Raw genomic sequence first — 14,764 nt, 5'->3', positions numbered from 1 at the left:
TTGAGTTTTATGTTTAATGAATAAAGTAAATAACAACAACAACAATAATAATAATTGCCTTTAAAAAGGAGAACATTATAAAAACAACAGAAACAAAGGCAGAATATAAGGAAAAACAGCTGGATGACAGATTAAATGGATGGAAAACCATCTATTTATAATAATAATAAATTATAATAAATAATAATAATTATAAGGAGGAGGAGGAGAAGAGGAAGAAGAAGAGAGAAGGGAGAAGGAGGAGGAGAAGGAGGAAAGAAGAAGAAGAGAGAAGGGAGGAGGAGGAGAAGAAGAAGAGAGAAGGGAGATGGAAGAGGAAGAGAAGGAGGAGGAGGAGATGGAGAAGAAGGGAGATGGAGGAGGAGGAGGAGGAAAAGGAGGAGGAGGAGGAGAAGAAAAAGAAGAAGAGAGAAGGGAGGAGGAGGAGGAGAAGAAGAGAGAAGGGAGATGGAAGAGGAAGAGAAGGAGGAGGAGGAGAAGATGGAGAAGAAGGGAGATGGAGGAGGAGGAGGAGGAAAAGGAGGAGGAGGAGAAGAAGAAAAAGAAGAAGAGAGAAGGGAGATGGAGGAGGAGGAGGAGAAGAAGAAGGGAGATGGAAGAGGAGGAGGAGGAGGAGGAAAAGGAGAAGGAGGAGAAGGAGAAGGAGAAGAAGAAACGATTAGCAGCAAATAATTTCACTTTTATTGGTTGGAGCGCTAAAACGCGGCGGAGGGAAGAAAAACAGACAGTCAACAAACCAACAAACGTCCCATCGTTGTCCTCATCGTGGCTAGAAGCTAGTTTATGACATTTCTCGCCCCTCCGCCTCTTTTCAGTCTTCATTGGAGATTCCAGGAAAAAAACAAATTTGTTTTAAACCAAACGCCCCATCCAGAGAATAGTCGGATGGGGCGTTTTGGTCGAAGGAGAAAAGATGCCAGACCGTTGACATTAAAATAGATATATTTTTTTTGGTTGTGAAAGGTGAAATTGGGGCGAGTTTTCGGGGGAGGGGTGCGAGAGAGAGAGAGTCGGGAAAGTGGGGTGGGTTTTGGGGGGCCAGTAGAAATCTAAGATTTCAGAAGAAAAGGATGTACAATACAAGCAGGCGTTAAGGAGCTAAATAAAGTGAGATGGAGAAAGGACTTCCCTGGCCGTTTCCAAAAACAATATAAAATAAATACAAAACGTAAAATATTAAACACAAAAACACCCAATTAAAAAATAAAATAAAATAAAATAATACAACTGTCCAATGTCCAGTGTGAGGGGCGGCATATATAAATCCGATCAATAAAAAGACAGAATATCATTTCCACCAAAGTCATCAAAATGAATTATAAACCCAAAATCGCATCCCAAAGGGGAATAATTCATAAAAACGACAGCAGTTCCACCAGCGCGCTCAATCCATCCATAATAAAGTGCATTTTTTAAAAAAAAGAGAGAGAGAGAGAAAGGTTCCAAGCCAATATATACTTATTCTTAATTTGTTCTCTATTATTAGCATTTTCCTCCAGAATGATGAGAGTCAATACGAGAATTCCTCCAGAATTATAGGAATAAAAAGAAGGAAAGGCGAAAGTTTTTTGTGTGTTTTTTTTAAATCTCCTTTTCGGTCCATTTGTGTGTTTGTGTGTGTTTGCGCGCGCCTGTGTGTCCACACAAAATAAAGACACAACACACACACACATATATATAGATAGATAGACATTCTTCTTATCATTTCTAAAACACAACCAAGGAACGCAACTCCTTCGTTGAATGACCAAGATTTTTTTTTTTTTAAAGAAAGAATTTCTTTTTTAAAAAGAAAATTAAAAATGAGACAATTGGTCTGCAAAAAAAACACACACTTGTTCTTACTTGCGGGCCGATCGCGGAGAAGCCCACGGACCTCTGCCAAGGCGCCCCAAATTTCAAGGCGCGTTTTAAAAGCCTCCCCACCACCGCCAGCGGTGTAAAAAATAACATCAAATAAAATAGTTCCCTAAAGTTTTATTTGCCGCTCGTGGGAAGGACTCAGGAGTCCCGCGTGTTTAGAATTTGGACGGCCAGGGCTGCTTTCAAACCAGATGAGAAACCCCCCCCTTCCACGCCCACGCCGGGCTCTTTCAATCAACCCCATCGTGCGCGCCCCACCCCAAGCCCACGCGTGACTCTTACCCAGTTCACACGACCTCCTGCTCCCCTCCCTTGCGGGCAAACGCCTTAAGAATAGGCGGGGGGGCGGGGGAGGAAGGGAGAAAGGGCGGACTGCAACCCCACCCCACTCCCGTCTCTGTCTCGAGTGACCCAGGCTCCCCCCCGCCCCAGATTCCCCCAATATCGGGGGACAGAATGATGGGCATTGTGTTCCAGGATGGGAGAAACTTGTGAATCGGGAGAGGGAGAGGGGGAAAGGTAGAAGGGGGAAGGGGAAGGGGGGTATTCCATCCTCCCCCTCCCATCCTCCCCCTCCTCTTCTCCCCCTTCCCCATCCCTCCATCCCTCCCTCCCTCCCTCCTTCGCTTCGCTTCTCTTTCCTTTCCCGCCGCTCGCCGGGAAATGGCGCGGTTCCTAACCAGCGCTTGGCAAGCGCAGGTGAAACTCTTCTGCCAAGAGCCCAGCCTTGCCCGGGGTCTCTAGAAAGGGAGAGGGGCATGCAGGCTGCAGCCCGAGCTCTCCCCATGCCTAGGGGGGAGACCCGGGGGGCGTCGGGATCATCACCGCAAGGGAAGGACCCTTCCCACAAAGGCACCAGCCCAGTCCTCAAATCTGCCTGCCCTTAGATGCCCATCGACCAGGTAGGAGAGGAAGAGCAGGGAGGGGGGGCAGGGGAAATTTGGGGTTGGGGGGGACAGGGGGAGCAGACCCCCACCCTTGGGGTGTCCCACTGGGCGACGACACCCTTGTTCCACTGGAGATTCAAGTGAATTGGCAGCGAAGGATCTTAGAAATCTAGAAAACCCAAGTGATGGAGGTTGCGTCTTCACATGACACTTGGTAACCTGGGTTCGGAATGAATGACGCCTTTGTCTGGCTCTGCACAAGGCGGCGGCCACAAACCAAGCCAGGTTGGGGAAAGAGAAACCAGCTTGAGTGTAAAACAGATTAACTTGGTGCCCATCCTTGGTTGGGTTAAAGGGTTGTGTGAATGGGTCGAATCTGGGTTTACACTCGACCCGACTAAAACAACGGAGGGGATTTAAAGGGTTTTTCATTCCCACGGCTGGCTAGCTTGACTATTTTATACGGGGCTGGGTTTTGTGGCTGGGTTACCGTGTTCACACAACGTATTTAACCCGGATCAAATCAATTTGCTAAATTTAAGCATCTCAAGCTTGGTTATTTTGTGTTGGTGTGTGTCCGCCCTTTTTTTTCTGGTTCATTGTGTCGCCTGCGTGCAAGAAAACTGTTTCTGCAGGAAATATAAAATACGATGGGGATAGAATCCCCATCTTGCGCCAGTTCAAACCAGTGGGATAAACCAGTAAACTACTGGTTAGCAAACCGTTTTAATCTCTTTGCTGATCAAGACTTGATTTTTTTTTTAAAAAAAATCAGATTGTGATGTTTGTTCGATTTTGACTGCCCCAAACACAATCCGTCAATCTATTTAGTACCCGTAACGGGATGCGGTGTCGTATTAATTCTGGTTTGCCGATTCTGGTTTACGAGATTGTGTTCTGCGCAAAACCCATCCGGTGGTGATTAATTCGACAAGCCAGGATCTAGAAGCCCCATCCAAATATCTATCTATTACATATTTTAAGCAGGTTTTAAAGTACTGTAAAGGAGGGGAAAAATATTAAATACTAGCCCAGTTTGATTTTCTTTAACTTTGATCTCAGACAAGATAAACCAGAGTTTTTGGATTCTCATAATCTGTGTGTGTGTGTGAGAGAGAGAGAGGGAGGGAGGGAGGGAGGGAGGGAGGGAGGGAGGGAGAGAGAGAGAGAGAGAGAGAGAGAGAGAGAGAGAGAGAGAGAGAGAGAATCCCCCATAAGTGAGCTTCCTGAAGACACTGAGTTAGAAATTGTGTAAACGGTTGTTGTTGTTTTTTAAATATATGAACAAATCCAGTTGGGCTTTTCTGCTTTTACAAACGCAACACACAGCTTCCTCCTAACAACTGCCCTGCAGGGTAGGACACGCTCACCAAGAGAGGTCCAAGGGGGTCTTAAATTAATTAAATTAATTAGAACAATTAATCAGTGGGACAACTTGCCTCCAGAAGTTGCGAATGCTCCAACGCTGGTAGTTTTTTAGAAGAGGTTGGATAACCATTTGTCTGGAGTGGGGTTGGACTAGAAGACCTCCAAGGTCCCTTCCAACTTTGTTATTCTATTCTATTCTATTCTATATTCTATATTCTATATTCTATATTCTATTCGATATTTCTATTCTTCTATTCTATTCTATTCTATTCTATTCTATTCTATTCTATATTCTATATTCTATATTCTATATTCTATATTCTATTCGATATTTCTATTCTATTCTATATGATAATTTGCTGCTGGCTTCTGGGAGGTTCTAGAAATTTATTCCATTTCTTTCCAAGGGAGAAAACAATAGGGGTGACCTCCTCTTGGGGAGGGGGTGTCTTTCTCTGGACCATCTACTATACGTAGTTTGCAATTTCCCAGTTTTGTATTAAAATCACAAGTGTGTGATTGTGCATTTGTGCAGCCGAGGAGACCTAGACTGCTGTGCAAAGGGGAGGAGGAACCGACCCCCGTGGGGTCTTCCTCCCCTTTAAATTGGGCAACCAGCCCCCCCCCAAAACACCCCTCAGAGAAATTCCAAAGAAATTCTTAATTTCCCTGAAAACGAGGCAGAAAACCGGAAGCCGTTTGGTTGCGGAGGAAGAAAACTTTTGCAAAGGCAGATTTTGGGTGTCGGATGTGCGCCCTTCCGAATTCCACACCCCCAAATAATTCCAATGCAGGTAGTAATCTTTGACTTACAACGGTTTGTTTAGTGACCGTCCAAAGTTAGAACGGCACCCCAAAAAAAAAAACATTTCAGGACGCATTTTTTTCACACTTTCACACTTACCTACCGATGCAACGGGATCCAAAATTCAAACCCTTGCTTGGCTTCCGTCTCATACTTATGACGGTCGCAGCATCCCGGGGTCACGTGATTCCCTCCTTTGGCGACCGTCTGGCCGGCAAAGCCAAGATTCGTTTAATGACCGCATGACTCAACTGCGGTGATTCTCTTAAGCAACGTCTCGCTTAGTGGCACAAATTTGGGGCTCGCTTCCGGTCGTAAGCCGAGGACCCCTGTCGCTTTTCTTTGCTGGTTCATTTAACGATATTTTTCTTCTCTTTTTTTTTTTCACATGTTATTTGTTTTATTTATAAAGCACTCAATTTCCATCAAACAGTACGTGATCTGGGTAGTTATCTTTAAACAATCATAATCCCCATTTTTGTTGTAGTATTCATCACCATAATATAATAACGATAATTAATGATATTTTTCAAAAGCCAGATCAACCCCGTTTTTAACTATATTAAACTAAACTAAAGTGTAATTTTTTTTTTTACACAACACACACAATTCGTGGAAGTCAAAGGCAGCTCTCGGGGGATATAAAACCTGTTATAATTTGACTTTTTTTAAAGGGGTGGGGAATCTGGTTACGCAGGCAATTGCTGTTGAGGGTAATGTATCCAGGTTAAAGATATCGGATACCTGGGTTTGAAAACGCAACAGAAATAAGCTTAAAAGGTTATTCCCCAGTGAAAAGAAGGGGGGAAAAAAAACACACCAGAGGCTTCAAAAGATTTAATGGGAGTGCATCTGTTGCTTGCGAGGCTTTTAAATTAATTTTCTGCAGGCAATAAATAAATAAATAAATAAAATACAAAAACCCGGTAAGAAATATTTCAAGGCCTTCTTTCCAAATTCTTGAATAAACTGACTTGTTGGCAAAGCCAACATTTTCTTTCAAAAGTCCAAAATCCGAAGCACACAACATTTAAACCCACAGCGAGCTTCACTACCATGGTTTCGTCCACCAAGACAAACCCTAAACCAGGATTTTAGGATTTAGTCACGATTCACAAACCAACCAACAAAAAAAGGCATTTAATATTTTCTGACATGCCTACAAAGAAATGCTCGAAATTGTTTTCTGCTTGTCTACCGATTGGTAATATTTCCATGCAGGCAAAGGGAAATCCGCGGGAAGATTTCCCATCAACTTTAAAAATAACTCAATAATAATAATAATAATAATAATAATAATAATAATAATAATAATAATAACAACTCAATAATAATAATAATAGAAGAAGAGGGGGAGGAGGAGGAGAGGGGGAGGAGGAAGAGAAAAGAGAGGGGGAGAAGGAGAAGAAGAAGAAGAGAAGGAGAAGGAGGAGGAGGAGGAGAAAAGAGAGAGGGAGAGGTTGAAGGGGGAGGAGAAGGAGGAGGAGGAGAAGAAGAGGAGGAGGAGGAGGAGAAAAGAGAGGGGGAGGAGGAGGAGAAGAAAGGGGGAGAGGGAGGGGGAGGGGAAGAAGGAGATGGAGAAGAAGAAGGAGGAGGAGGAGGAGGAGAAGAAGACGAAGACGAAGACAAAGAAGAAGAAGAAGAAGAAGAAGAAGAAGAAGAGGAGGAGGAGGAGGAGGTGGGAGGGGGAGGAGAAAAGAGGGGGAGGAGAAGGAGAAGGGGAAGAAGAAGAAGAAGAGGAGGAGGAGGAAGAGAAAAGAGAGAGGGAGGTGGGAGGAGAAGGGGAAGAAGAAGAAGAAGAAGAAGAAGAAGAAGAAGAAGAAGAAGAAGAAGAAGAAGAAGAAGAAGAAGAAGAAGAAGAAGAAGAAGAAGAAGAAGAAGAAGAAGAAGAAGAAGAAGAAGAAGAAGAAGAAGAAGAAGAAAACCTCGGTCGATCCAGGTTAAAGATATCGGATAAGATGCTGGCAGCAACCCGTATCAACCATCAGCGCCGGTCAATAATATTTGCAATACATTTTTACATGTTCAGTTGACTGAGTGTCATGTTTAATGAATACAATAATAACAACAGCGACAACAACAACAATAACAACAACAACGTAGGTCTCAGGACAAAAAAATCAGCAAAGATCTTCTGGCAGAGGCAGAGAAACGGATCCGTTATCTAAAAATAAAAAATAATAAATGTCCAGCTCCCCGTTTGCAAATTCTTTTGACACCAACCCCTACCCCAAATGAAAAAGAGACCCACCCTTCCTTCATCCCTGAGCGACAGAAAGAGAGAGGAAGAGGCAGGGAAGGGCAGTTAAGACGGGTGGGTGTGTGTGTGTGTGTTGTTTCTGGGGTGCTGGGGGGGGGTCCTCCCCACCGATCTCGCACAGGTGTTCCATTCAGGGCCCGTTTCCAGATGGAGAATTAATTCACCTTTTCTGGCTTTGCCGGGGCCGATGGAGTCTTTTAATTGCTCACCTGCTGTTTGGGGAGGGGCCCGGGGACCCTCCGGGGAGGCCGCGTTCCTTGGAGGGTCCTAGCGGTGGGGAGAAATTTTTCTCCGCAGCGGGGCAAGCACCGGGGGGGGGGGGCTTTCCAGCTGTCGCCACTGTTGCAGTCCCCTTCCGACTCCAGCCTTTCTGAAGGCAAAGATCTGGCTTGGGATTACGAGTCCCATCCTCCCCTTCCTCGGTGGCCCCGAGGGAGAGTGGTAGCATGGTGTGCTCGGAAGGGCCCCACATAACACGACCGCACTTGAGCTCCGCGTTTTCCGCTGCGAAGGGTCTGCGAAAAATGTCCCATTTTACGACCCTTTTGCCGCTGTCGTTAAGTGAATTCCTGCCATCACACGTTGTTGTTAAGTGAGTCAGGCTTCCCCATCGACTTTGCTCATCCCAAAGGGACGACGTGACCTCAAGACACGACAACCCGTCATAAGTATGAGCCAGATTTTGATCACGTCACCATGGGGATGCTGCAAGTGTGAAAAACGTCTGTAAGTCGCTTTTTTCCGGTGCTGTTGTTCACTTCAAATGGTCACTAAACAAACAGATGTAAGTCAAGGAAGGATCTGGAAAAGTATCGAATGTTTAAGCTGGAAGGGGTCCTCGGAGGTCATCCAATCCAACCCCCTCCAGACTTGAAACCGGCCACTTACAAGCATTCCCAACATTGGGCTGCCTGGTCTCTGTTTACGCATCTCACCCCAAAGAGACTCCGACGCCGTTTCCGTTCTTAAAATGTTGTGCCACCAACATTAATCAGACTGAAAGGAAAAAATTAAAAAGTGACTTGCAAAGACGCTAGTTCTGATGAAGGAACGGACGCTGCAAAAAAAAAACCTCAGATGTTCCTGCCAGCTTTGCCAGAGGGGTGGAGGAAAAATCCATTATTTATCATTGGGAAGGACCGTGCACGCTTCTAGTAACCAAAATCTTTACTTTTCTCAAAGAATAAACTCTAGTTTTCCATCCTGGGAATTTTTGTTCTCGGCGGCCACAGGGGGGAGAAACAGGCCTAAAATTCAGCCATTTAACCAACCCCGCTCTCCTTAAAAAAAACAAAAAAGTCTTAAAAATAAATCTTGTGAATAAAAATGGTGTGTTTAAGTCTTTAAAAGTCTTTTTAAAAAATCTTGTTCATAAAAAACGGTGCCGTAAGTCTTAAAACGTCTTTTAAAAAAAATCTTGTTCATAAAAAACGGTGTCTTAATTCTTAAAAAGTCTTGTTAAAAAATCTTGTTAGTAAAAAAAGACTTTTAAAAAATCTTGTTAATAAAAACAGTCCACAAAGATTACTGGGTGCAAATAGAAATTCGCACTATTTCCATAGCAAGGAAGATAAAGCAGGAATGGCTAAACGGATGATTTTATTCAAAGAGGAATATATATATATTCCTCTTTGAATAAATATATATTATTTATTTGGATATCACTTCTGGATTTTGGGCTAGTGATGGAAAAAGAAGCGAAACTTCATCTTCAGTTTTGCTGATCAGAAAGATTTCCCGTTCTAAAAACGGCTAATTATATATTAACGTGTAAAAGCCAAAACGTTAAGGGTTTTTTTTATCTTGTACTGTGCTAAGAAGAGCCTTTTTTTAAACTTTTCTTTTGTATCTCACACCCCTTTTCCCTGCTCCTTTTCCTTCCCTTCCCTTCATTTCCTATTTTTATTTTTATTTTTTGACAAATAAAAATTGCCAAAGGACAATGTCTTAAAACAAACAAACAAATAAACACCCATTGATTCCGCTCGGTTGTAATTAAGAAAAAAAAAATCTCCCACAATATTGCCCCTTCTATTTTGAACGGCAAAACGTGTTCCGACTTGTCGCTCCGATTCTCCATTTCTTGATCGCGGCTAATTATGGGTTGTAACGAGCGATCAAGTCAATCACGGGAGGCTCCGAGAATTATTCCCTTCGCTTTGTCGGGCTAGAACCAAGTTGGTAAACAATGCGTTAATTGGGTTAAAAAAAAAAAAGAGAGAGAGAGAGAGACCAGGAGATCTCTTGGCAAGCCGTCCAGTCAGGGATGTAACGTCGACTCGATTGGCCGAGTTGGATTAAATTTATTAAATTTATTTAATTTATTAGAATTTGTCAAACAAAAACGAGAACAAGAATAAAAGAATAAAAACACAGTAACAGGGACAATAGGCATGTTAGTGCACTTATGCACGCCCCTCGCCCCCTCTACTAACCACTTAAGTATGATGTAAGGAGCACGGAAGTCAATTTGTGACCGAAACTGAGGAAATTTGTAGCTGAAACAAAATACAGGAAGTCCTCGACTTACGGCCACGAGGGAGGCCAACGTTTCTCCGTCGCTAAAGTGAGACAATTGTCAAGCGAACGTCGCCTTGTTCTACAACTTTTCTGGCCACCGTCATTCAGCGAATCCCTGCAACGGTTAAAGTTAGGTTGTTAAGTGAATTTGGTGTCCCCGTCGACTTTGCTGGCTTGGAGGTCACAAAAAAAAAGAGATTGTGTGACCTCGTAACACTGCAGCCGTCATAAATATGAAGCAGTTGCCAAGCGTCTGAATTTTGATCACATGACCGCGGGGGATGCAGGAACGGTCGTAAGTGTGAAAAACGGTCACAAGGCCCTTTTTTCAGTGCTGTTGTGACTTCGAACGGTCTCTAAATAAATGGACATAAGTCGAGGATTACCTCTCGAGAAGGTTGGGATCTGCAAAACCATAGAATGTTTGAGCTGGAAGGGGTCCTCTGAGGTCATCCAATCCAACCCCGTCCAGACCTGGAATCTGACCCCGGGACGCTGCAACCGTCATAAATGTGAGTCCGTTATCAAGCATCTGGATGTTGATCGTGTGACCCCTGCAACGGTCATAAGTATGAAAAACAGGGATACGCCGTTTTTTTTCAGTGCCATTGTAACTTGGAAAATTGCCGGATGGATTTGAGGCAGAAAAACGGAATTATTTAGCCTTAGGCTGAGCAACCGAACTCTTGGGCTGGTCCATGCTCCCTCCCTCCGTTGCGTGTTCCAGGAAGGAGTGTGCAAAGCCACAATTTTGGCATAGCTTTGAAGAGCTCGACCGCCATCTCCTTGGTGACGGGGACGCTCCTTGGCCGCTGGCGCCCGGGTGAGAATTGCAAATCCTTCCATGCCCCTGACACTTTCTCAAAGGGACACGCGAACGCCAACGGCCGAACAGGTAGGCCTTTATCCCCTCCCCCTCCCTCTCCTCCCCCCCCCAAGCCCAGATCTCTGAAAAGCAAACCTCTGCAAAAACTGTTTCTTTCCCCCCCCAAAAAAGGTTTCAAATCTTCCCCTTTTCTCAGCCAAGAACCCGAACTCGGTGCAAAATGGCCATTGGGTGTTTTTTAAAGGGAAAAGGAATTTATTTTCAGAAGTTTAATCCCTTGGCACCGGTGTGTGTGTGGGGGGGGGTGCAATTCCTTCCAAGGTGGGCCACGACTTAATCTCCCCTCCCTCTTAACAACGACAGACGGAGTTGGCCTTCCCAGCCGACGGGGAAACTTTGGTTTTAACTCTTTGGCGTCTCTGCGTTACGGGACGAGCCGACTGTCCCTCTGGATAACTCGACACCCAGGCCGGCCATGCGGTTATGCGCCTGGACGGAAGGAGGACGTAGAAGGTGGAATAACAAGAGTTGGAAGGGGCCTGGGAGGTCTTCTAGACTGACCCCCTGCTCAAGCAGGAAACCCTAGGCCATTTCAATCAATCAATCAGAATAGAGGTGGAAGGGACCTTAGAGGTCTTCTAGTCCAGCCCTCTGCTCGAGCAGGAGACCCTAGACCATTTCAATCAATCAATCAATCAATCAATCAGTCAATCAGTCAATCAGTCAATCAGTCAATCAGTCAATCAGTCAATCAGTCAATCAGTCAATCAATCAATCAATCAATCAATCAATCAGAATAGTGCTGGAAGGGACCTTAGAGGTCTTCTAGTCCAACCCCCTTCTCAAGCAGGAGATCCTACAGCATATCCATCCATCCATCCATCCATCAATCAATCGGAATAGAGCTGGAAGGGATCTGGGGGATGCTGAGACGGTCATAAATATGAGTCAGTTGCCACGTGTCTGTATTTTGATCCCGTGACCAGGGGGATGCTGGAAGGGTCGTAACTGCGAAAAACGGTCTTAAGTCCCTTTTTTTTCAGGGCTGCTGCAAGGTTGAACGGTCACTAATCGGACTGTGGCAAGTCAAGGACTGCCTGTATTGTTTTCAATTTTCCTTCCTAAGCAGGAGATGGACGGACGCCTACCAAGAATTTGATGAAAGGATTTCAAAATCGCTTCTGAATAATTCCAGAGTTGTTGTTGTAGTTGTTGTTGTAGTTGTTGTCTCCTCCTCCTTCCTCTCCTCCTCCTCCTCTTCTTCTTCTTCTCCTCTCCTCTTTTCTTCTTTCTCCTCCACCTCTTCCTTCTCCTTCCTCTCCTCCTCTTCTTCCTCCTCTTCTTCCTCCTACTCAATCTCCTCCTCATTCTCCTTCCTCTCCTCCTCCTCCCTTGTTCTTCTTCCTCTCCTCCTCCTCCTCCTTCCTCTCTTCCTCCTCATCTTCTTCTCCTCTCCTCCTTTCTTCCTCCTCCTCCTCTTCCTTCTCCTTCCTCTCTTCTTCCTCCTCCTCATTCTCCTTCCTCTCCTCCTCCTCTTCCTCCTCCCTTGTTCTTCTTCCTCTCCTCCTCCTCTTCTTCTTCTCCTCTCCTCCTTTCTTCTTTCTCCTCCACCTCTTCCTTCTCCTCTTCTTCCTCCTACTCAATCTCCTCCTCATTCTCTTTCCTCTCCTCCTCCTCTTCCTCCTCCCTTGTTCTTCTTCCTCTCCTCCTCCTCCTCTTCTTCTTCTCTTCTCCTCCTTTCTTTCTCCTCCTCCTCCTCTTCTTCTTCTTCCTCCTCCTCATTCTCCTTCCTCTCCTCCTCCTCCTCTCTTCCTCTCCTCCTCCTCCTCCTTCTTCTTCACAATCTAACACAGCTTGTCTTTTCTCCGACAGGGCCACCTATCCTTCTCCAAGTTTGCTGAAGATGTCTCGGGCTTCTCCAGCAGATGAAGGCACGACCTTTGAGCATCTCTGGAGTACCTTGTAAGTAAGAGGAGGGGGCTCCATTGAAACTCACGGGGGCACTCACAAAATGGTGGCACAACGGAGCAGCGGTCTGGTCCTCCAAGGGTAGCTGAGTTTGGGCTTGGCCTGATCTGGGGAGGAAGGAATTAGCATCTTCGTGACGGCCTCTGATATAGGTAGTCCTCAACTTACGACCACCCATTTAGTGACCGTTCAAAGTTACAACGGTGCCGAAAATAGGGACTTGTGATCAGTTTTCACACATCTTGCGGCATCCCCCATGATCCTGCCATCAAAATTCAGAAGCTTGGCAACTGATTCATAGTTACGATGGTCTCAGTGCCCTCACGATCTCCTTTGGGATCTTCTGACGAGCAAAGTCCACGGGGAAGGCCAGATTCACTTAACAACCGGGTCACTAATTTAACGACTGCAGTGTTTCACTGAACAACCGAGGCAAGGAAGGTCGTAAAATGGGGCAAAATTCACACACGTCTCACTTAACAACAGAAAATATGTGGTCGTAAATCGAGGACTACCTCTCCAATAATCTTTGGAATCTGAAGAGCCCATTAACCCACCTGGGTTCCTTCATCACCGTTACTGAATTATTAACTGACTTCACACAACCCCACTAAATCCTAAACTAGCCCACAAACCAGGTTCACAAACCAGGATCAAACATGAAACATTAGAAAAAGGCTACCATGAACATCCCAGTTTACAAAGTAGTCCTCGTACCTTACGATGGTCCATTTAACAACGGTACGGTGGAGACAAAAAAGTGACTTACGACCTCTACTCACCCTTCCAACTATCCTTGAATTCACAGGATGGCGATTTGTATCTTTCGGGCCAATAGCCGGCAAGAAAAAAACCCCACCCTCACCCCTGGAGGAAGCTGGCTTCATTTAAGGACCGGGTCAATTCATTTAATGACCCCCATAGAAACGGTGATAAAATTTTAGTTCGACTCGACACTCAACTATAACAACTCCCAACTGGTCCCCAAAAGTCAAGGATTAACCTAGATCATTAAAACCACGTTTTGCATTCCCATAACAATGTTGGCATTATCGGGGTTATGTCGATTCGGGGCCAAACTCAGCTGGTGTTTGCTTTGATCCATTAAGAAATCCACCCAACTTCTGGATCCAGTCTGATCCAATCTTATTTGGTGATCCGGTGAAAGCCCCCCTTTGGCTGAAGCCAGCTGGGAGAATTCAGCACCTCGGCCAGCGCCTTGTCAGCCATTGTTGGCCCTCCATTTTAAATTTCTGGGCTTTTAAATTGAGCCGAATTATTTAATAATTTTAAATTATTTCAATTGATGTTTGTCTTGTGCTTTTTAACAGGCTGTACACCGCCCTGAGTCCTTCGGGAGAAGGGCGGTGTAGAAATAAAATTATTCTTATTCTTCTTATTCTTCCATCCAAGCGACCATCAAACTTTAAACGCAAACTTGAAGCTCCCACAACTTCTGAATAACAGAATAATAACAGAGTTGGAAGGGACCTTGTGGGTCATCTAGTCCAACCCCCATCTCAAGCAGGGGGCAGTCTAATCTCTTCTATGATGAAGCTCCCACAACTTCCAAAGGCAACTTCTGTTCCATCGGTTGATGGTTCTCACTGCCAGAAAATTCCTCCTTATTTCTAGGTTGAATCAGTTTCCATCCATTCTTCCTTCTCTGGCCTTCAGATGCTTTAGAAAATAGCCTGACCCCCTTCCTCCTCTCTGGGGCAGCCCCTCACTCAAATATTGGACGATGCTATCCTGTCTCCCCTGGTCCTTCTCTTCAAAGCCATTGAGGATGTCAACGCTAATTCTCTGTTTATTCCACTTTTATAGTTCCCCTTATCACATTCCTGACTCCGGAGGCCTTTCGCCCTTCGAAAGAAACCTCATTCCTTGCCTTTAGCAAAGCTGGAATTTTTGGGTTTCCTTTTTTTTTAACTTGAAGGACACAGAACGGAGTCCATCTGCAAAGGCAAGAAGTATCCAAATTGCCCACTAAAAGGCCTGTGGACTACAACTCCCAGAATTCCCCAGCCAATCGGCCCAATGGTTACAAATCACGACCATGTGACTTGGACGATGGTTATAAGTGGGAGTTAAGAGGTCAAAAATCACATTTTTTTTCCCCCACCGTGAATTTCAAACCGTTTATTTATTTATTTATTCAAATTTATATCCCGCCCTTCTCCTAGTGGACTCAGGACGGTGACAGTTGTTAAACAAACCGTGGTTAAGTCGAGAACAATTTGCAAACTGGGATTTTAACGGTAGCC

The 14,764-nt window shown here is 44.9% G+C and overlaps 1 protein-coding gene across 1 annotated transcript in view; it reads left to right on the top strand.

Annotated features, from left to right (window-relative positions):
- The window catches only part of TP73 (tumor protein p73), a 63,768-nt gene that overhangs the window by 7,255 nt on the left and 41,749 nt on the right, over positions 1–14,764 (top strand). The window contains exon 2 of the mRNA XM_087879255.1: positions 12,402–12,491. Within this exon, the coding sequence (XP_087735381.1) occupies positions 12,402–12,491 (90 nt within the window). The remainder of the gene's footprint in view (positions 1–12,401; positions 12,492–14,764) is intronic.

The sequence above is a fragment of the Pantherophis guttatus genome, chromosome 15 (assembly GCF_059756535.1).
Source record: "Pantherophis guttatus breed Tessera chromosome 15, ASM5975653v1, whole genome shotgun sequence".
NCBI lineage: Eukaryota > Metazoa > Chordata > Lepidosauria > Squamata > Colubridae > Pantherophis > Pantherophis guttatus.
Note: the sequence above shows the minus strand (reverse complement) of the source record. Positions and strands in the feature narration are given on the sequence as shown.